This window comes from Olea europaea, unplaced genomic scaffold, assembly GCF_002742605.1.
Source record: "Olea europaea var. sylvestris unplaced genomic scaffold, O_europaea_v1 scaffold3635, whole genome shotgun sequence".
Classification (NCBI taxonomy): Eukaryota; Viridiplantae; Streptophyta; class Magnoliopsida; order Lamiales; family Oleaceae; genus Olea; species Olea europaea.
In genome coordinates, this window is record NW_019255595.1 from 5,055 (window position 1) to 27,895 (window position 22,841).

A 22,841-nucleotide genomic window follows, 5' to 3' on the forward strand; every position below is an offset into this window, starting at 1 on the left:
AATCCTCAATACAATTTTTTAGGGCAAATTTCCAAATGAATAGGTATGAGAAAACGTAATCAAGTCAAAGGCATGACTAAATAGTAATTTTATCAACTTCAATAATGGAGTAGTTGTACTTTATTTGTCTTGTAAAAAGTGTAAACCAATAACTGATGCTAAGGACAATGCAAGAATCGCCGCCCTGCCGATGCATTGATATCATTAGCAATTACTTTATTGCAATTTGTATAATAACATTCCATTCATATCAAGATAACTTAATCTCTAATTTTTCAATTTTAGAAATATTTTAAGGTATCATTGCCCTACTCCCCCACTTTTTAATTTTAGAAATATTTTAAGGTATTATTAGCTATTATTTTATTGCAATTTGTATAATAATATTCCATTCATGTCACGATAACTTAATCTCTACTTTTTGAATTTTAAAAATATTTTTAAGGTATTATTGTGGCGAAAAAGGTTTTTCATGAGGTAGGAAATGAAAGGTATTAGTTCCATGCGAAATTTGTGAATGATTGATTGTCTGACCCAAGTCCCCCACTTACTACAAAGATTTTAAACATTATTTGGTATCTTAAGTAATGTCGAATAGACTTAAAGCTATCCTCTTGTTGATTGCAAAAATGATGTGATATTTTTTTTTTTATCAACATCTATTGATTACAATTAAATAAAAGTGATATAATGTTAAAATTTGGTAACTGTAGAGAGAGGATAAGTAAGTTCTAATTCTCAAGTCATTCACACTTTGGCCCTTTATATAAGTCGATGGATTCAAGCTTGTTGCTCTGGTCATGTCAAGCTATAGCATTTTGGTCTAGGATTATGTACCATGGTCCATGTGAAAAAATTTGATTGGTTGGTAAGCTCGACTAGAGGGGGTTATTATGGCACTCAAGCTTTAGATGTGCACCTTAAACCATCGTGTCATCTTCCTAACTGGTTGGTTTGGACAGTGCTGCTACCAAGTGAGAGAACTTCCTCTGTTATGTCATTATATTTTTTTTTAATAAATCGTCTCATATACTTCAACTCCGACCTCTATCAATCAAATATTGGGTCACGGTACCAAGCTGACGTGTGTGAACTCTTCAACAAGTAAGCTCTTCTGATCAAGTCAAGGAGATCTCTCAACTTATCAACCACTGATTTAAGATTGACAACAACCCAAGATCTAAGTTCTATCTTTTAAGATACCGAACCTTGATTCTTAGTTATCCGATCTATAACTAACATTTCAGAGAATGGTGGATAACAGTTATTCTCATAGGTTGTGCATGAACGATAAGAAGATAGTTTTTTTATAGAACATGTTAGGTATCTGATTAGGAATTGGCCAACTACTTGCGTACAATATAATCTCTTTACATAACAAATCCACAAAAGAATGATTTGATACAAAAAGAGAAACTGTTTATTTATTCGAATGTTAAAACTATAATTTAAGCTTATCAAACATGATTTTATCCTCATATTTCTTAAAATATACAACTTAATATATTTTCATTTAACTCGTAATGTATAAACATTTAAAAACACTCTTAAACAACCAACTAACTTATGTTCTTTTACAAAAATATTTGAAGTTAACTATATACAATGCATTATAAAAATATAATTTGTAAATACATAAATTTGACAACAAGAATCTGTTCCAACAAATTCTCAGCTGCTACCTTCTAAATTTGGTGGTCAAATAACTAATCCCAGAAATTTTATTTTTTGAATACGCGTAGCAGATTTAGTCAATTGGGTTGGTGGTTTACCCAACTTAAGACTGGGTAAAATGCAATCCAATTATATAAGTTCCTTAGGACCAATTCAGGTTCGGTCCGATTCGGGTTTTATAATTGAGTTTTGCTACATGTACATCGAGGTTAATACTTCGGTATACATTCTCCTTATATGGGGGATCCCAAGATTTTTTTATTGTTGTAGGATCCATCCCCTCATGTGAGGGGAGTGTACACCGGAGTGTCAACCCTGATGTACAAATAACATTTTCCTTTATAATTATACTTTCATTTTCCTTTGTAAATTTTTATAGATAATAGACTTCTATGTGAAAATATATTCATAAAATTTTCATTAAAAAATATTGTATATAATCAATCAAAAGAGCTGGTAATTAATAATTGCTTAGCTCGTACAAGGAAAAAGAGAGAAGGTAATTATAATCACACTACAATTTTTATTTCTTTCACTATCTTTTAATTCTATTTAAAGTTCTTAATTTTTGCTCATTATAGCACTTATATCGTTAACGATTTTTCATGTCATTTTATTCTTAAACTTTTCATTAATTAACATATTCTGTATTTGATGATAGTTTCATGTCCAAAATTTTGTTGAAATGGAGTAAAACAACTTATTTTTAATCATATCTTTAAAAAATAAATATATAAAAATCTCTAATTTCAAACATGAAATTAAAATATTTGATATAAATCATTATTAAAACTGAAACGTACTAATTAATGGAAGATTGAAGTAAATAATTTAATGCAAAAAAAAAAAGTTAATAAAATAATTTCTACGATTAGCAAAGATTAACGAACTTAACTGTAATTAAAATGTGATGTATCAAATAAAAATTGTAGTGGTAATATAACAACCCAAGAAAGAAAAACATTGAGGAAAGAATTTCTTTTTTCTTTCCTCGAAAGTCTTTCAAAATATTGGAGTGAATGAGAGATAAATGGTGAGAATGTTTCTTAAAAGCATTTATGTATAGAATTTTATAAAGAGTAAGAACATGTTTGGTTTGTATTAAATTTTGATTTTAAATTAAATTAAAATTAAATAATCAATATTAATCACATTTTTTATGGACTCCACAACTTATCAACTATATAATTTAAAAATTTCTATCACGATTTACTAAATAAAATTAATTTTAATTCTCACTAAACATCCCCTAAATAAAACTCGTTGACATTTTTTATTTGTAGGATCTTAAATTGTTTGGATTGAATATTCTATGATGTAAAAGACTTTTTAAAATCTAAACACTGCATTGAAATATCACAAAAACTTTTACACAATTTGAAAAGTTTATATATACATCCAAAATCTTTTACTCCACAAAAGTCAATGTCTTATCAATTTCCAATGCATGAGATGCCAGATTTTTCGATTTTATTTTTTTATTAGAACTTTTTTCAATTTTTTTTTTTTTTTGGATATTTTTCATGTGTCAAATCAGGGAAGGGTCCAGACACTCTAGGTTAAAAACTCAAAATCAAACTTTCAAACGATGGGTAAATCGTAAATAGTAATGACAATCCGCACTCGGTAGATTAGGAGAAAGAGACAAAAGCACAAAACTGAATTTGAAGCTGTCAGTTGTATTATACATTCATATGTAGATTTTAAACTTTAACCTTCTAATTAAAAAAAAAAAAAAAAGCATAATTTTCTTATTATATTTTTTCAAAAAATTGGAGGTCAATTGACCCTATGGAACCCCTTGGTCGGCCCCTATGTCAAATGTTTCATTTTCAACTTTAATTTCTTACTAATTCGAAATTATATATTTCAACAATTAAATATGGTACAAAACCAAATTTTCAACAAAATCTAGCTTGAGGGATTCACCAACCATCCATTTGCATGTTGAAATCAAAATTGGTGTAAATTACACTCAAAGAAAGAAGGCGACTAAAGTTTTCAAAGTTGAGGAAAACGTTGTCAAAAGAAAGATTCCATTCATATCATTATGAATTAAAAGCTCTATATTTTAACTCAATCAAAATATATAATACGAATACTTTTTAATTTTAATTTTTTGAATTTCATCTTACCTCTATTCTTCAAAGTATATTCAAATTAAAGCCAATGACCTGATATTGTTTTCATCACTTGTGCTCGATCTTCTCTATTATTACAAATATTTATTTACGATGAAGAACACAATTAGCATCAAAACGACAAAACAAAAAGAACTTTAAGAAGATACAATTTCCATTAAGTTTTATCTTTGGGAGGAAATCCACGTTTAAATCAAAATTGGTGCAAATTACACGCAAAAAAAAAAAAAAAAAAAAAAAAAAACGGCTCAAAGTTTTCAAAGTTTTGGAAATTTTTATTAGGAGTTCATTATCATCATTTTGACTTAGAGCTCGTATTAAAACTCTGTTTGGTAAAAATTAAAATCAATTTTTAAATTAAGTTAAGTGAGCAAATATTTTTAATCACTTATTTCACGGAATCCATAACTTTTCTACCACACATCTCATCGACTTTTATTAAACAATAATGCTACTCAAATAGGATTTAGAAATAGGTGCTTAGACAGGTGTTGTGTTAGCAATATCCAGCGATGTTGCTTTACAAGTCCCCCTACTTTTAAACCATGTCACTAACCTTATCATTTTTGCCAAACTCTCTATTAAAATCTCTGATTTAATCCATATGAAATAGGGGTTAAATATTTTCAAAGATATTGCAATTTGTAGGACCCCACATTCACCAACCCCCACTTACGTTCGACTTGATCTTGACATAAAGGCCTTTTTTTTTTCCCTGGAGGAACTAACTGCCAACGTTTGACAATAATGTCTTATGTAAATGTAACATCTAACGGACTTAGCCATTTTCCTTATCTATTAACCGACTATGACGTGTCATAACTTGACCGAGTATAGCGTTTTCTTCATGTTTCCGATAAATCATTGAAATAGTTATGAACAGTTAAACCTCGATAAAGTAATAATCTCGATTATATAATAATTTCTTTTGATCCCGACTTGAGCCAATGGACTAAAGTAATAACCTCGCTAAATGCATTAAGTAATAAAAAAAAACTGAATCCCTAAGGGCCCAATAAAAATATAAAGTAATAATTACTGGATTTCATTGAGAAAAAAATATATATATATATAGACCAAAATCTTTCAATCAATCAATAATACCCGTACAATAATCATTCCTTTTGATTATTTTTTTTCCCCACCTAAACCAAAATGAACCCCATCCTTAACTTTTTGTAGAACATACACAACTTTCGGAATGTTTTGCTCGTGTTGTAGCAAATAGTTGTTTAAGATGACTATTACTTGAAATGCCTCTTTTGACGACACATTTGGGACAACGCTACTATCGTCTGGTTCAGGATCATTCTCATCATCATTACTGTTCATTACCGATTGAATAATTTCTTCGTATGTAGGTGATTCAATAACTGCATCATTCTCGCTAGGATAGTTCAAAAGATGTTCAACATCCATCACATTTTTATAGTGTAAATTAGAGATGACATCATTTAATCTTTGGATACCTTTATCTAATTCATCAACTTCTGGTTCGGGAACATTGTTTTCTTCTGACCGAATCTTGCAATGCTGAAAACAATTTACAATTGTTGTTGTCTTCACATCAAAATTTCAAGCCATGTTAGCAAAATTAATAGTATTCAAAATATTAATTTTTTCAGGATTTGGTGCTTCAACCTCAAAGCCTTGTAAGATGCTAGAATAAAAACGACGACGATAATGAGCTTTGAATGCTCGAATAATCCCAGCATCACATGATTGAATCTTAGACGTTGTGTTAGAAGGTAAAAAAAATAACTTTACATTTCTCAAGCCTTCAACTACCTTTGGATGAGCTGAGCAATTGTCTACTATTAAGAGAACCTTCCTGCCATTCATTCTCTTATCAAAACAACCAAAAAAATCTTGAAAAAGCAAGCCAGTCATCCAAGCTTTCTTGTTGGATTGATACTTGCAATTAAGATTGTTCATGTTCACATATTTAAAGTATTTAGGATTTGCATACTTACCAATAACCCAATGTGGTACTTTATCAGATTCATCACCATTGCAACAAACAACAACAGTAATTATCTCCTTATTTTTTTTGCGTCCTTCGAGCTGCTTAGTAGCAAGTGAATGATCAGCTTTCAATCGATAAAATAATTCAGTTTCATCCATATTGTAAATATCCTTCAACTGAAACTGGTCCAGTTTTGATCGTATTCCAGGTAAAGCATTTTCAATGTTCTCCATGATAACTAAACCACTTTCACCAAAACGTTAGTAAGATTTGATTCCATATCTTGCCTTGAAACGTTCTAACCATCCACTAGAAAGGCTGAATTTTGAATTAGTTTCACCATACATTTTTTGCAAAAGCTCTTTTGCTTTTCCTTTGATAATTTCTCCAGACATGTTCACTTTATCTTGCCTTTGAAAAAATCACTCATACATAACTTTCTCAAAATCAGGGTATTTTGCCGATTTGTGCCTTTTAACATCTCTATTTTTCATCTCATTTGACAAATATTCAGATACCCTTTTAAGAGTGTTTGATATTGTTAATTGACTAATAGTCAAATTAAACATTTGTTGCACCCATGCTTGCATATCTTTTTGGCTAATAGTTGGATTCTCTTTTTTATACTCACATATTGCACTCCTCATTTTATCGGTTAAAGTTGATTTTTTTACTCCTTTCAAATGATGAGAAAACATTGGAGGGGAAACAAAAATATTGTATGTGCTTGGAATATGTCTTCAAAATATCTAGCTTTTATAGGTAAAGACTAAACTTTTTCATTTGCTATGTACGTGAACTTAGTTTTTAGAGACATTAAGTTTCACTAAAACTTTTGAGCTTCCCTAGATTCAAATAATACTTTGATTAGTGTCTTTTGAGTTTTCTTACCACATACAATGTACATATTTTATATTGAAAAGCTCTCTCAAAAATAATAAATATTTATTTATCGATAAATGAATAATTTATTTATTTATCGATAAATAAATAACTTCGCTAAATGAATATTTTTTTCCGATCCCGAGGGTATTACTTTATCGAGGTTTAACTAAAATAAACTTCCATGGCATCGCATGATGTGTCTGTTAGATCAATGAACGGACGTTACCTACAAAATGAGGTTGGGGCTTTCTCCCCCAATTGTAACTCCAACGTGAGAATTAGTAGGCGGTTTAGGAATATAGACTTTGAAAGAAAAAGAAGAAATATGTATTCAGATAGCCAAAGTTTTTTAAGCTCCATACCTACCTTATCTTAAGAGTATTTATGAATGTTTAGAGTCATGTAACTATTGGGAGGTTATTGTGCCACGTGTCCCACGTACAGGGGCGGACCCACTGCTGGACTTGAGGGGTCACGTGACCCACCAGATTTTTTTGTTTTTTGTTTTTTGTTTTTTTAATATATAAATATTTAAAACGGCACCCAATTCCCAAGCAACTCCCAATTCTCACGTAACCCACCCAATTCCCAGCGAACTCCCAATTCCATTAATTAACAAACATTTAAAATTGAAATAGAAAAAAAAGGTGTAAACCCATTAACTCATTATGAACCAAACAGCAAAGTGCAAACGCCAAAGTTTGAAAAGAAAACCGTTCGTCTGCCGACTGCCATTCTGCCTTGCGCCTCTGGTTGCCAACAATTGAAATTTGAAAAAAAAAAAATAAATAAATAAATCGTGCCCCACTAACTCAAAATTTCTACGCCCGCCACTGCCCACATATCATCTCCTACTACCTCACGTTTCAAGTGAAGGACCTCCACCTATCCAACGGTTGGTTGTGCCCATGATGATAACTGTTAAACGATCCCCCATCCAATTCAATGATGTTCTTGCTATTAAGTGGCGTGCTGGTCTCGTAGTGATAGATGACCTTATAATGGTAGGATGATTGTAAAGAATCTCGTAATGGTCGATAGCCCATCATGGATGTAGAGGACCTCATAGCGATCGACGGCCCATTATGGTCGTAGAGAACCTCATAGTATCGACGACCTAGCATGCGACACTTTAGATAGAGTGCTTCTTAAATAACCTTCATCTTGTTAGACATCGTAGACAATATTGGTGCTATCTAATATCAATCTTCATGAAAGAGTTTGCTTGCGACGAAATAAAATTTATTATCCTAAATTTACTTGTCTTAATTGGAATTTTATTCTCTAATCTTAATTAATTAATTTCTACTTCATTAGTTAAAATTAAAAAAACGTGTCCTAAAATTTTAAAGACTCGTGTCGGAAAAGTCCATCCAGATAGGCACTGAGTTGGCATCTGTGTAAAAAAAAAAAAAACAAAAAAAAAAAAACTGCACCAACCAGATAAACGTAAGCATCTCCAACTCTTTTTTATTTTCTATTTAATCCCCCAATTTTGACCCTCTTTCACATAAGAACATATACTGATATGATATACATAATATAATATTTAGGTGGTTGTTATACATCACCTTCACATCCACGTGTCCTGAATAAAAGTTTGATCCCTTTTTCTTAAAATCGAAAAAAAAAAAAAAGAAAAAAAAAATATATATATATAAAATTTTGAGGATAATCTTTCTCTCTCACAGAAAGTTATCCTCAACAGCTTATTTTCCAGCATTTGGGATCCAATAAATTTGGCGATTATAATACGTAACTCAACAAAGATACAACAAATGAATTGACCGATGTAATCTCAACAACTAACATCCCTGTAGTAGGCGGTGGCAGCCCAACACTTTTAAAGATAATGCTTAAAGCAGGAATAAAATCTTGATTTTTATTCAAGATATTTTCAGCCCCTCTTTATGTACCATTATTTCAAAAAATAAAATAAAATTTTAACATCATTTTCAACCACACATTCTCACAATAAAATGTTTTACACGTAAACCAAAAACATTTTCCTACTTTTTAACCATATATTCTTCGGAACAACACAATTCCAAAACTCATTTTCATTGAATAAAGGTGGACAAACGGGGGCTTATCTATTCTATTCTTGATTTTGCACCCGTCAAATAGTCTGATTGACCAAATTAGTGGTGGTTCCTATGATAACTACAAGGGATTATTTAATTTCAGGAAGGCTGTAAGATTTGAATAAATCAAAGTCTGTTACTTCCCTCTTCTTCCACCAACCTTCTGTTATTTATGTATATATAGGCAGTTGTAGATTGTAAAAAATATCCTTGTACTGAAAACCTTAAAGCAAGAGAGCATGGGGATTTCCTTAAAAAATATTCTTGTCTTACTTCTGGGATTGCTGGTGTATCCTTTCTTGGTAGAATGTCATCTCAAAACTCTAAAATACAGATCAAATGCCTCTCCATTTCCAGCCAACTTCCTTTATGGGACTTCATCTTCTGCATATCAGGTACAGAATTCCCTTCCAGCATGCATTACTGCAATATATGACAATTTTCGATGTTACATAAACAGAGTTTTGAAAAATTGTACTGATTTGATGAATTTGTGTTCTTCCTCAACTTCTGCAGTATGAAGGAGCTATCTCAGCTGATGGTAAAGGTCTAAACAATTGGGATGTTTTTACACACAAAGCAGGTAAGGAAACTAACATCATCATCATGTTTCTGTCAATCAAAAAAGGTTGTAAGATTCATCAAACATAATTGGACAGTATTAAAGATGAAAATAAAGTAAAAATCTTGATCATTATATGGTTTGATTCTATGACGTGGTTGAAAAGTAACAAAAGGAAACTTCCCTTAACATGAAGATATAATTTTGAGAAACAACCAAAGTAGTCATTAACGAAACCGCACTTTTGCAGGTACTATAGTTGATGGAAGTAATGGAGATATTGCTACCGATCACTATAATCGTTATCTGGTATCCTAGCCATTAACTGTTTCTTCTCAATTAGGATAGCAACTTTTTAACATTATACCTTAAGACTGCATTTTATGAATTACGTTCCTCAATTTCTTGAAACAGGAAGACGTAGATCTTATGGCCTCTATGGGAGTCAACAGCTATAGGTTTTCAATTTCCTGGGGAAGAATCCTACCAAGTGAGCACATTTCTCTTATCATTATACCTTCTCTATGATACATCAACATGGACACATATATCCAACATGATACATGTCGAATACGTTGACCCGTGATTTTTCAAAAAAGTGTCGACACGACACGTCGCTAATGCGTTGATTAAATTCTTTAAATTCCTTCATTTATATAATATAAATTTAGTTTTATACTCATTATTAATTTTTCTTGTTGAAATCTTTTAAATAGTACATATTTGTTATTTACTAAAAACTTTTATATATAACATTTTTTAATAATAACAAAAAAAGAAAAATATTTATTGTAGAGTGTCCGAAGAATGTCGATATCGACACGTGTCCGACACGGACACACTACCCTAGTTAAAGTGTTGGTACTACAAAGTATCCTCTTCTTTTCAAAAATTACAAGATTTCCTATTTCAGGCTGATTCCATTATTAAATGATATTTCAAACTATTATATTTCACTAAAACTATATTTCTTTCTATTTTTTTTAAAAATCTCAATGACTTACATAGTACGCCATCTTAATAGATGTAGACTATACAACCTCCTAATCTAAAACTCTTGTGTTGGAGAACAGAAGGGAAATATGGGGCTGTTAATTTGGCAGGCATTGACCACTACAACAAGCTCATCGATGCTCTCCTCCTCAAAGGTTAGACTCCGTCTGTAATGTTACCAACAAATTGACGTCAGGACAGATCAACTAATGAGAATAAACGATTTTTTAGCAAGAATAATACTGTTTTAAGATCTAGTCCACATTAAACTATTAAGAAAGCAACTTCCTCATTTCTGATGCTCCAATCTTTGTCCATAGGAATCCAACCATTGGTGACAATTACTCACTTTGACATCCCTCAAGAATTAGAGAACAGATATGGAGCCTGGCTAAGTCCCAAATTACAGTACGTGCAGTTTCTCGAGCATTTACATGAAATAAATGATATTGAACTTCCATGGCTTAACCTACCCCCACCACACCCCAAAAAATAAAAAATTTATTTCTTTTCAGGGAAGATTTTGAATACTTCGCAGACATCTGTTTCAAAAATTTTGGGGACAGAGTGAAATACTGGATAACCTTCAATGAGCCAAATGTGTTTTCCATTATGGCTTATCGCTTTGGCACGTACCCTCCGGGTCGTTGTTCCAAACAATTTGGGAACTGCAGTGCAGGAAATTCAGAGACCGAGCCCTTCATCGCAGCCCACAACATTATTCTGGCTCATGCAGCTGCTGTTAATTTATATAGAACTAAATACCAGGTACAATGTCTGTTTCTTATCAACCAATACAACATTTAAGATTCAAAATTTCAAAACTAGCAGACGAAAATTAATGCTGAAATGCTGGATCATATAAAAGTTTTTATACTTTTCAAAGCAAGACAACAGATAAGTTTACAGTGATTTCAAAAGGAAAGGATACCAAGCACTACAGAATAAATTTGTCTCTTGAGTATGCAGGAGCCAAAAATCAAAAGTTTAGTTTGTTACAAGATACTATTCACTCACCAAACTCATTTTGTGTTGGTAAATTCCAGAAGCAACAAGGAGGTCAAATAGGAATTACCGTACAGGCCCTATGGTTTGAACCCATAAGCAACTCAACCGCTGACAAGCTAGCAGCAGAAAGAGGCCAAGATTTCCTTTCAAACTGGTAATTCCCTTCAAAATTCAACCTATATAGGAAACGACTCTTGATATGATAAAAGAGAAAATTTGAAAAGAAAAAAATCGTGGTAATAAACTAATAATGAATGCCAAATTAAATGCGAGCAGGTTCCTGGACCCAATCATACTAGGAAAATATCCAAGGGAAATGAAGAACATTCTTGGATCCACATTACCAGAATTTTCAAGCAATGACTTGTTTAAACTACAGAAGGGATTGGATTTCATTGGCTTAAATCATTATGCCGGCTTCTATGTCCAAGACTGCATGTTTTCGACATGTGAACCCATACCAGGGACCTCAAGAACTGAAGGTTTCATCAGACAAACGACAGAAAAGGATGGCATTTCCATTGGGGAACTTGTAAGTTTGTTTCCAGCTTCATAGTTTCAGCAGTTGTCCTAGCATGATTACTGACGTGTCTAATTTTTGCAGACAGGGATGGAGCCATTCCATTATTACCCTCAAGGAATGGAAAAAATAGTCACGTATTTAAAAGAAAGATACAACAACACGCCAATTATTATTACAGAAAATGGTTAGTACAGCAGACAAGAATAATATATTTTCCCTTTTTATTTATTCTTCCTCCTTACAATTCTTTAGCTATTTTCAGGATTTTTTTTCCTTTTTTTTTTTTTTGATATATTATTGACAAATATAAGATGAATTTTAGGATATTGCGAGGTCAGCAATTCGAATGCCACCATTGAAGAAGCTGTAAATGACAACAAGCGAGTAAAGTACCTGGCCAACTACTTAGATGCCCTGTCAACAGCCATGAGGTAAACACACTAGTGCTTGATGCAAAAATTAAACAAATTTCTTATCCATCAACAAGATTGATTTACAATAAAAGGATGCATTTGGTTCTCCCGTTTCTTCATGTACATAAAATTCTAAAATACAACAAACTTTGGCCGAAAGTTGAGTACTGACATTGCATCAAAGCTGATCATCTGTGTACTTTACTACATGAACAGGAAAGGAGCAGATGTGAGGGGATACTTTGTCTGGTCCCTCCTCGACAACTTTGAGTGGTCAAGTGGATACACTAAACATTTTGGGCTTTACCATGTTGATCAGAACACTTTAAAGAGAATTCCAAAGTTATCAACAACTTGGTACAGACACTTCATTGCAGAACACATGAGAGCTAATGCTAGAGCCCAGAGCTAATTTCATAAGTCTCCAATTCAGACAGACATTAAAAATTCCTAGTTTTAGGATTGTGGAGACAAAGAAGGAAATATATGTTTGACATGTAAAAATCCTATTTTTTGAAGTTAAATATTCTAATATTTTAGTAAAATTCTTAAATTTAGTAGGAAATGAAGATAAGAATAAAGATAGGATTTAGATAGAATTTTAAAGTACAGTGATTCAAATTATGTTTGTTTAAATTAGATTAGATTAGTTTTAATATTTTGATAAGTTTATAGCTTATTAGAAGTTCATTTAATTTTAACTTCTCTGCTCTATAAGAAGGGGCTTATTCATTGTAATACATACACTCGGATATTGAATAAAAACTTATATTTTCTTCCCTCTAAATTTTCTCTATTTCCCTCCATCCTCTTCTCTTCCCCTCTTTCTTTTTTAGATCTTTTTCTTGTTTGTTGTATCCTACATCAATCGATTTCGTGAATGTACTTCAGCAATGAGGCCCAAGATTCACTCCATTGGGTATGAAAGATGTCGCTAACCATAAGCTAGATTCGATTTCATCGCCTTACTCTATATACTAACTTATGGTGAGATTTCAAACATTTTAGCTTCACACAGAAAATATTACAAGAACTATATTCTAGAGCAAATATTTCGTGCTCATCAATATGATTTGCCCTATCTTGACAATGACATGACAAAAATAAACTTAGTTGGAGATCATGTTCTTGAATTATAGTGTTTCCTTCAATTTTTCCAAAAAAATAAATAAAAATCAATCAATTTCAAAAACATAAAAATGAAAACTCACAGAGATTCCATCAATGTACACAAGAATTGCAAATGAAAGGAGAGAATTGCCAACTGATGAGTGATTAAAAGTTTGCAAATGAAGACAACTTAAAAGTGATAGAGGTCTACCTTAGGAAGCAGAATATAACAACTTTGTCAACTACTCCAGTAAATCATCCAGTGCCGCAGCTAAGCTTTATCTACCTCCACCATGGAGATCTAGCCTTGAAAAGGTACTCTCCCTCATCCCATATAATCTGATATGCTTGAAGCCGATAACACACCAGGTTCCTTTCCACGGCATGCAAATTATGCAATCCACTCTTCAGCATGCAGTACTTATCATTCTCAACGGCATATCGTTTTTTTGTCCTAGCCAAATGGATCAAGCCCTCGATTGTGCATCTCAGCAGTTGCAGTTGGCATATACATCGAATCACCCACGGGCACCACAAACGACCTATTGTGCTTGAATCTGCCTGTAAAGATAGAATTTGAGATGCAAATTGGTTTCAAATGACCTATGTGGTGAAAGATATCAGACCATTCCTGTACAGCAGTAATCAAACTCAAGTAAGTTGTCACTCTCCAATGGACTAAAGAATAGGAAAAATCTATGGATGAAAAGAAGGGAATTGCACATACATGTTAAGCAGCCATCCTCGATCCAGCTCCCATTTCATCGAAGATGCTGACAGAATCAATCCATCGGGTGTTTGACCTGTCAAAAGGTCAATTTTACTTTCATATGCAAATCCTAGGCCATTCACAATCTTGAATGCTAGATTTATTTTTAGTCAAGGTATTCGGCCACTGAACCTACTTGAATTCCAACACCTCAACTTGGCACAGTTTCCAATTTAGCACTCAAACTCTAGAAACAAAACTTATCGTGGACTCGTGGCCATGTCGAATAAACTGCTAATCTTTAACTTAGCCCGTTTTAACAATTTCAAAAAGCAACAAACCAAAACCTACTGATTAAAAATCAAATTGGGGGACAAATTCCCTAAAACCCATATGCTAATTATATAACCAAAAGAAAGTGCCCTTTCATTATTTTTCCCGCATTATTGCAGCTGTATGTTCTGTAGTCCCCTCTCATTTCCCCAGATTCGACATAATTACAAATTACCATGTCCAAAATACTTCGCCGGAAAGAATTTGATTCGGGATTTCAGGAATTTGGAACTATTAGAAGTTCAATCCAGCCACCACCGATGTTAAGCAACAGTTCCACTTCTTCTTCGCAGCAATTTCCCGTCCAGCACAAATCAGCTTCGGATTTTCTCGACTTGGGTTTTATGGATTTTGTCCCCAAATTAATTTTAATTGATATAGGTTTAAAAAATCTATGGTTTTCTTTGGAGTAAATTTAACCAATAATCATTTAACTTCACACTTTGTTAGTACTTGCTCAATCATTTTTCATAACTTACTGAATGCTCACTCATTTTTTCATATAATTACTCATTCATCACTCGTCTCTTCAAATAATTGGGCGACATTTGCGACAACTTTTCGACAACTTTCGACCACAAAGAATGTCAAATTTTGATACCGTTAAAAAGCCCACGATGTCCTCTTCAATGACCATCAAAATCTCATTATAACTCCAAGGGATTCGATAGAAAAATTGCCTTAAAAGTCGTCCAAAAATTCTGAAAATCTGCCCAGATTTTTAGATTTTTTGGACGACTTTTAAGGTAATTTTTCGACAACTTTCGATCATCAAAACTATCAAATTTTGATACCATTGGAAAGCCCACAATGTCCTCATCAAAACTATCGAATTTTGTCCAGATTTTTGCCTTTTCGAGATGCTGACTTTGTGGTTTATTCCGACCGAATCCTTTGGAGTTATGGGAAAATTTTGGATGGTAATTAAAGAGGACATTGTGGGCTTTTCAATGATATCAAAATTCGATAGTTTTGATGGACGAAAGTTGCCGAAAAATTGCCTTAAAAGTCGCCCAAAAAATCTGGAAATCTGGGTAGATTTTCAGAATTTTTGGGCAACTTTTAAGGCAATTTTTCGATCAAATCCCTTGGAGTTATAATGAGATTTTGGGTGGTAATTGAAGAGGATGTCGTGGACTTTCCAACGGTATCAAAATTCGACATTTTTTGTGGTCGGAAGTTATCGAAAATTTCCCGCAAAAGTCGCATAATTATTTGAAGAGACGAGTGGTGAATGAGTAATTATATGAAAAGATGAGTGAGTATTCAGTAACATGTGAAAGATGAGTAAGCAAGTAGTAACCAAGTGTAAATTCAGTGATTATTGGTTAAATTTACTCGTTTTCTTTGTGATTTTGAAAAACAACTCGCCTATGTTTCATAACCCAATTTTTTTTTTATGAAAAATGGAAACAAATTCCAACTTCCACATTTGATCTGTTTGATTTCAAAATTTTTTAGGAAATTAGTTTTCCACTTCGGCCACTACGTCAGCATTTTCTTAATTTTCATGGCTTTTCAATTTGGTTTTCCATGTTTTGTTTTTCTCTTTTTAACTTTTTAATTTTTATTATTATTATTTTATTTTTTTTGCAATTGAAACAAATTCTAAAAACAATTGTAAAAGATGATATCCCTTAAATTGAAAATTTTCATTAAAAATAAAATCAAACAAATACGAAAAGACACTTTTATTTCAACATTTTTCGAGTGGAAAAATATACTAATCAAACACGATAATTGATAATTTTCAGTAAAATAATTTCTAGACAATTCAATTTCCTGAAATTCTTTTTCTTTCAACCCAAATTTCATCTTTACAATCAAACGGACCCTAAGAGTAACTGTTTATCCATGTGGCCACCCCGTTCAATTAATAGATTTCTTCGACGTGCACGTTAAGTCAATTAGTTCGGGAAATGCTAATGTAACAGGGGCCTGTGCCTCAAATAGGTGCACTATCTCAAGACAGGCCCCCTGGTCGTTTAGCATTTTCGTTAGTTCAAGTTGGGTACTGTGGGTCCCCCTCTTCTGAGGGGGTCTGTGATACCATGTACAAGTAAACAACCCGTTCAAGTTTAGACAAATTTTTACTCCTTTGATACACCAGCCCTCAGTATGACTGTTCGACTATTCAGGGTGTCACCCTCATGTGTGGGGAGTGTCATCATCTGGGAAATCACTCCAGATGTACACAAAACATTATTCGATTACCAGTTGTTGACCTCGAAAATTGGACCTTCCACGTGGCCAATCGATAGCTACTCCACGTATTCCTCCCTGCACACAATCAACGCACGGTCAGACGCACACGGCTGGGACTAGCGAGGGTGGTGGCGGCCGTATACACTCTGACGGTCAAGTCAGGTTCAGGTGGTCGGAACAGTACCCAGAGGTTATATCAAAAACACTAAGGGGAATGAGAAAATATATAAATTTGCTATGGAGCGCTATGGAGTAAGAGTTTTATTACCTTTGCCTCTTGCCAAACCTTGGGTATTTATAGATGGGATGAACCGTTAGATGTGGGATACGTGTATACATCTGACGGTATGAGGCATCCGCTCATAGGCGTCAATTAGCCGTGTTTGTAGAGTGGGCGGGCAGTTTGTTTCTCCCGAATTGAGTTGACATAAAGTCGATAAGTCACATCAACTAGCCTCATAGAGATGTCAAATCAATTTAAACTTTAAGTGCAGAGAGGATCTTGGCAAAAATCTTTTTCTGAAATTGGCGGCGGATTTTCTGACAGAGGTCCACTTCACCTCGGTCTAAGGGGCGAGGGCGCTTCGGTCAGTTCAACAGGATCACCTATGTCTTGCAGTGTGTTATCAGGTCGTTGACATTAGTGAGATCACTTTGGAAACACTTCGAATGGGTGCCTATCAGGTCGGAATGTGTGGTGGTGGGCATTCCGAGGCGGTTCAGATAGGGGCGTAACAGTGGTCCCCTAAGTCCAGGTATGAATATTTATATCATGGGTGGACTTGCTTTCCTGACCAGATGTGCATGCCTCGGTACTGAGGCCCGCGACTCGTGGGAGCTAGTGGGTCAATCTTCTGCAGTAATCGAAGCTATGATCTTAGGCAGATGCGCCAAAGTTTCGTTACTGCGTAAGGGAAACAATAACCAATGTGAGGTCGAAGCGCTGCAAGACTGGACAATAGTAAGAAAAAAGGTCAATGCGATGACCCACAGGGGACTCTCGTCAGGCATGCCTAAGCTTTGTAAAGTTGAGTGAGGAGCTCATCTGCCACCGGTGCGCTGACCCACGGGGAATGACGCGTTGAGAGATGGCTAAAACTTTGTAAAGCTTAGGAGGGAACGCAACGGCCGAGGCGATGACCCACGGGGGATTTCACATCAGGTGCATCTAAGTTTTGTAAAGTTGAGTGAAGAGCTCAATCCGAGGCGATTCAGATGTCAAATGATTTGACAACTGTTGTGTATTTCCAAGGTGACAGTTGGGTGCCATGCCCATTCTCCTAAAAGCCTGCTGTGGCTACTTGTTATTGACGGCTGGTGGTGACCGAGGTGACGCGTTTTAAGCGAGCATAAAGGTCACAGCAACATCTTGGGTGTAGATCAAATCTGGCATTTCATTTCAGCGACCTAGATTGAAGATGCAACAAACGGCTTAGATTGATCGCATTTGAATTCAACGGTGGAGATCGGATGGGTCTTTCCATAAAAGGCGGACTCTGAGCTTTTCTCAAGCTTTCTATCCTTGCAAAAAGTGACAATACATTTTGCTCTCAAGCCATTTGTGGTTTCCGACGTTTTCTATGTAATTCCGGCGAGAAACTTGAACTTCTGGCAAGAAATCCCAACATTCGGCGACCTTACACCATTTCCGGCTAGGAAAACCTTCAAACTCGTAAGTTTCAGTACCTTTTAGGATTTTTAACTTCTGAAAAATGGCTTCTGAGGGGGAGTTCTGGTTCGGGAAGGTGGTTAGAACTAGTGAGGATGGACGAGCCTATTGTGGCGACCTCTTCAAAAATAGCCGAGGCGATAATAGGGGGGAAAATATATGGAAGCAACCGGATAGCCAAGCAGATACTTCTATGCAATGGGGGGCATCGGACTACTCATCTAAACTAAGAGAGGCCGACCTGGAGAGACTTAGGGTAGAGTATAGGATCCCAGATAGAATAGATTTGATCCTCTCCGAGCCCGAAAAGAGGGCCTGCTACTCTAGGCCGGGTTGTGTGGCCATTAGTGAGGCGATCCTTAGGGCCGGACTTAGGCTGCCAATTCACCCGTTCTTTAGGATGGTGCTTAGATCCTATGGGATAGCCCCGACCCAACTCAATCCGAACTCTTAGAGCCAAATGGTGGGCTCCTGGATGTTGTGGAAAAAGGCGTCACTAGGGGTGGAGATGCCCTTCTCCGTCTTCCAGACCCTTTACATACCTAAGGTAACTGCCGGGGGGGATAAGACCCGGGGGTGGTACTACCTTATTTCATGGGGTTCCCACACTCTATTTGTGTTCGATCTACTGAGCTCCATCAAAGAATGGAAGAGCTCGTGGTGCTGGGCCATTGGATGATGGGACACGATGGAGGGGGACCCCCTGGCGCCCCTTACGGTCCCAACGAAGTACTCAACACTTAGTGAGTATAGTAGTTGCTTTTCTTTATATTTCTCTTCAGTTCAAACCATGACTAATATTTGCATTTCTTTTGTAGGTACTCTTCCTCGGTACGAACTGTCTTCCGAAGACTTCACCACCATCTGCATCATCTATCAGCTGCCTCAAAAGAAGAGGTCATACCATCGACTGATCCGAAAGAACATTCACTTTTGTTACACACGACTTGATGGCATCCCAAGGTAATTAGACCGAAGTCTTTACCCTTTATTCTGAACTTTTAACACTTGTACTAATTCGTCATTCGTTCCTTGCACACAATTTTAATAAGAAGATGCCCATGCACCCCGACTTTAAGACCATCCAGAGGATGATGGCGGAGGCACGGCACTGAAGGCCTCCTCCTCCTCCTACAAGAAGCAAATGGAGTATCTGGTGGACGCCAGTAAGAGGCTTCGGCCTCCGACGGAGGAGGAGGTACCGAAGGCTGATCTACAAAGGAAGGGCAAGAACAGCACCGCCTCTCCAAAACGCCCAACTATGGTGAGGCCACCCTCCGTTCTGAAGCAGACCATAATTCCAACCGGGGTAGCCATTTCGGAGAAAAGGCCTGCACCATCTGAGGCTGCCACTGCCCCGGCCACAACACCACTTGCTGCCGTGCCAATCGCTCAAGTGCCGGGGCAGCAGAAGAGGAAGAGGGCCCGTCTCTCTAAGGAAGTCAACTTTCTGGGTACAAATCCGGAAGAGCCAGTGAGGAAAGTGCTGGAGGCCCTTCCTCCAGAAATAGCTGCAGTGGCGGTGGTCCACAACAAATACTGGATCGAGGAGTGGAGGGACCACACCGCCTCTTGCACAGCTGAAGACTTGGTGGCTGCCAACAGCGCCAGCATGGCTCGGGCCTTGAGTACAAGCATCTAACTCGAAGGCCTGGTGAAGGATCTGAACTCCAAGAGAAGGATCTCGCCAAGCGCCTTGAGGAGGCGATGCAATATAGTGATGCCATGCGAGAGGCCCAGCCCAAGGCCACGCAGGCGGAGGAGGGAAAGAAGGAAGCCGAGGCCCAGCTAATTGCCGCCAAAGCAGAAATGGAGCGGCTGAAGAAGGAGTTAAACGAGGTGGAGTTCCAAGTGCTTGCTATGACTCGGGGAGTTGATCGCGCCAACAAGCACCACAAGCTCGCCACCGAGGCTCTGGAGGCTTCAAACAAAGAGAAGGCGGAGCTAAGGCAGAAGGTAGAGGCTCAATCTGAAGAAATTGCCTCCTTGAAGGAGGAGTTGAAGTCTGTAGGGGAGGTGGCAGTTCAGAACTTCATCGACCATTTCGAAAACCATCCCCTGTATGATGACTTCGCCAATTTTTGGGCCTCTTGGAGTGCCCAAGGCTTATTGGGTCAACTGAAAGAGGTCCACCCACCTCTGGACATCTCCTCTTTGGAGGCAGAGTTCGGGGGACCAACTGGAGGTTGGCCTAATAAGCTTACTGAGGAAGCTCCGGAGGCCCCGGAGGCGGCCGATGCAGAAGCGGTCGAGGCAGAGGTCCCCCCACTAGAATAGGGCCATCTTTTGTAATGGTTTCGGCCTTCTTGTACTTCAATTCTCATCGAATGAAATGAAATTTTTTGCTAAGTATTTTTGCTTCTGCTTTCTTACCTTTTGGATCTATTTGTCCTTGTATGAATGACAAATATCAGACTAAGCGCCTCATAACAATAACCAGTTAATAATTGATGATCAGACCACTCAAGTTAATATAAGTTGAATCAATTAAGCGAACACAAAGCGACTCTTAACGCTAACCGGTTAACAATTTGAGATCGGACCACTTAAGCAAACATGAAGAGCACGGACCACTTAAGTTAACACGAAGCGACTCTTAACCCTAACCGGTTAACAATTTGATATCGGACTACTTAAGCAAACATGAAAAGCCTTTTAACGTTAATCAGTTAATAATTGAAGATCGGATCACTTAAATAAACATATTGAAGGACTGAAGAAACTATTTACTAACCGATGTGGCAAAGAACCAAAGTTTCATTACTTGAGATAAATTACACCACACTTTACTAAGGCAATTCCAGCACTTAGTAAGCTAGGGAATTTACAACTGAGATCAGATCAGAACAATCGATTCATTAGACAATATTGAGATCGGATCGGAACAAAGGCTTATCATTGATAGTACTTCCTCAAGTGTTCGATGTTCCATTGATGAGGCAGTGTCTTTCCTGCCATGTCTTCAATTTCGAAAGTACCAGGTCGGGATTCCCTGCGGATGCGGTAAGGGCCCTCCCAGTTTGGTCCAAACACTCGTGACTTGGTCGGTTTTGAAGATTGGAAGACCCTTCTGAGGACGAGGTCGCCCAGGCAAAGAGTTCTGTTTCTGACTTTGGAGTTATAATAGCGGACGCTTTCAATGATACTTTGCCAAGTTCACTTGGGAGGCATCCCTTCTTTCCTCAAGGAGGTGCAGTTCGCTTATTCGAGCCTCGTCATTGCTGATCTCGTTGAAGTGTATCCGACGGTGTGATGGGACCCCGACCTCGACTGGGCTCATGGCCTCTGCTCCGTAGGTCATGGAAAATGGTGTTTTACCGGTTGCAGTTCCGCTAGAAGTTCTGATAGCCTAGAGGACGTGGGGGAGTTCGTCAACCCAGGCCCCTTTTGAGGTGTCAAGCTTCCTTTTCAGGATGTGCTTGATAGTCTTGTTAACTACTTCAACTTGCCCATTTGTTTGGGGGTGATGAGGTGTTGAGAAGTCCTTCTTTACGCCTAGTTCGTTGCATAAGTCTCGCATCTTCCTATTGTCAAACTGCCTTCCATTGTCAGACACTAAGGAGTGGGGAATGTCGAACCTACAAATGATATTCTTCCAAACGAATTTGGTAGTATTCGCCTCGGTGATCCTGGCAATGGGTTCAGCCTCGACCCACTTAGTGAAGTAGTCAATGGTGACAGTGGCGAAAGTTGCACTTCCTCTTCCTTTTAGGAGTGGACTAATGAAGTCAATGCCCCACTTGGTGAATGGCCAAGGGCTAGTTACTACGGAGAGGCTCTGAGCAAGCTGTCTTTGTATGTTTGAGAAGCGCTGGCACTTGTCACATTTCTGGACAAACTGGCAAGCATCCCTTTTCAGGGTCAGCCAGAAGTAGCCTTGACGGAGAACCTTGTGTGCCAGAGCCATTCCTCCGGAGTGATTTCCACAGATTTCCTCATGGATTTCCCTGAATATGTATGTGGCCTCTTCGCCTCCCACGCATCGGAGAAGTGGCGAGGCGAAGCCTCTCTTATAAAGGGTATCTTCTTGCAAGACAAAATGTGCATCCCTTCTTTTTAACTTCCGTGCCTCACTTCTAGAGGCAAGCAGGGATTAATCTTTCAGATAGGCAATGATAGGCTGCATCCACAATGGGATGCCTTCTATCCATAGTACCTCTTCACCTCCGGAGGTGGAGGGCTTTGATAAGTGCTCATAGGGACAACCTTTAGCAGCTCTGAATCCTTGCTGCTGGCCAATTTTGAAAGGGCGTCTGCATGTGTATTTTCTAGGCAGGGGACTTGAGTCAGTTCGAACCTTCCAAAATGAGGAACTAGGTCCAGAACCAACTTCAAGTATGCAACCATGCTACTGTCCTTGGCCGCGAAGTTCCCATTGACCTGATTCACTATAAGTTGAGAATCGCTGCTCGTCAGGAGCCTTCTGACTTCATCTCTTTAGCAAGTCTAAGACCTACCAGAAGGGCCTCGTATTTAGCAACGTTGTTCGATGCTTTGAAGCCGAACCATACTGCACAGTTTAGCTTGTGGCCTTCTGGGCTTTCCAAGACGATCCCTACCCCAGAG

General features: G+C 36.9%; 2 protein-coding genes and 1 long non-coding RNA gene across 4 annotated transcripts; 1 reads left to right on the forward strand and 2 right to left on the reverse strand.

Annotated features, from left to right (window-relative positions):
* Positions 1 to 4,295: 4,295 nt before the first annotated feature.
* LOC111386636 lies at positions 4,296 to 6,014 on the reverse strand. Its single transcript, XM_023011102.1, has 4 exons — positions 5,604 to 6,014; positions 5,064 to 5,348; positions 4,492 to 4,543; positions 4,296 to 4,405 (listed from the first exon to the last, which is right to left on the reverse strand). Exons 1-4 carry the CDS (start codon positions 6,012 to 6,014, stop codon positions 4,296 to 4,298), a joined length of 858 nt encoding a protein of 285 aa, XP_022866870.1.
* Positions 6,015 to 8,874: 2,860 nt separating this feature from the next.
* Positions 8,875 to 12,848, forward strand: LOC111386633 (beta-glucosidase 46-like). The gene is made up of 12 exons (XM_023011100.1): positions 8,875 to 9,145; positions 9,267 to 9,333; positions 9,563 to 9,621; positions 9,727 to 9,802; positions 10,386 to 10,460; positions 10,626 to 10,713; positions 10,821 to 11,073; positions 11,352 to 11,467; positions 11,590 to 11,845; positions 11,918 to 12,020; positions 12,159 to 12,267; positions 12,466 to 12,848. Exons 1-12 carry the CDS (start codon positions 8,990 to 8,992, stop codon positions 12,659 to 12,661), a joined length of 1,554 nt encoding a protein of 517 aa, XP_022866868.1. The 5' UTR covers positions 8,875 to 8,989; the 3' UTR covers positions 12,662 to 12,848.
* On the reverse strand, positions 11,163 to 14,791 carry LOC111386634. Of its 2 annotated transcripts, XR_002701267.1 has the most exons (4): positions 14,577 to 14,791; positions 14,087 to 14,162; positions 13,571 to 13,990; positions 11,163 to 11,489 (listed from the first exon to the last, which is right to left on the reverse strand). It is a non-coding gene; the product is annotated as an uncharacterized LOC111386634 (long non-coding RNA). The 2 variants fall into 2 exon arrangements; XR_002701266.1 differs by having other exon boundaries at positions 14,087 to 14,791.
* Positions 14,792 to 22,841: the final 8,050 nt, after the last annotated feature.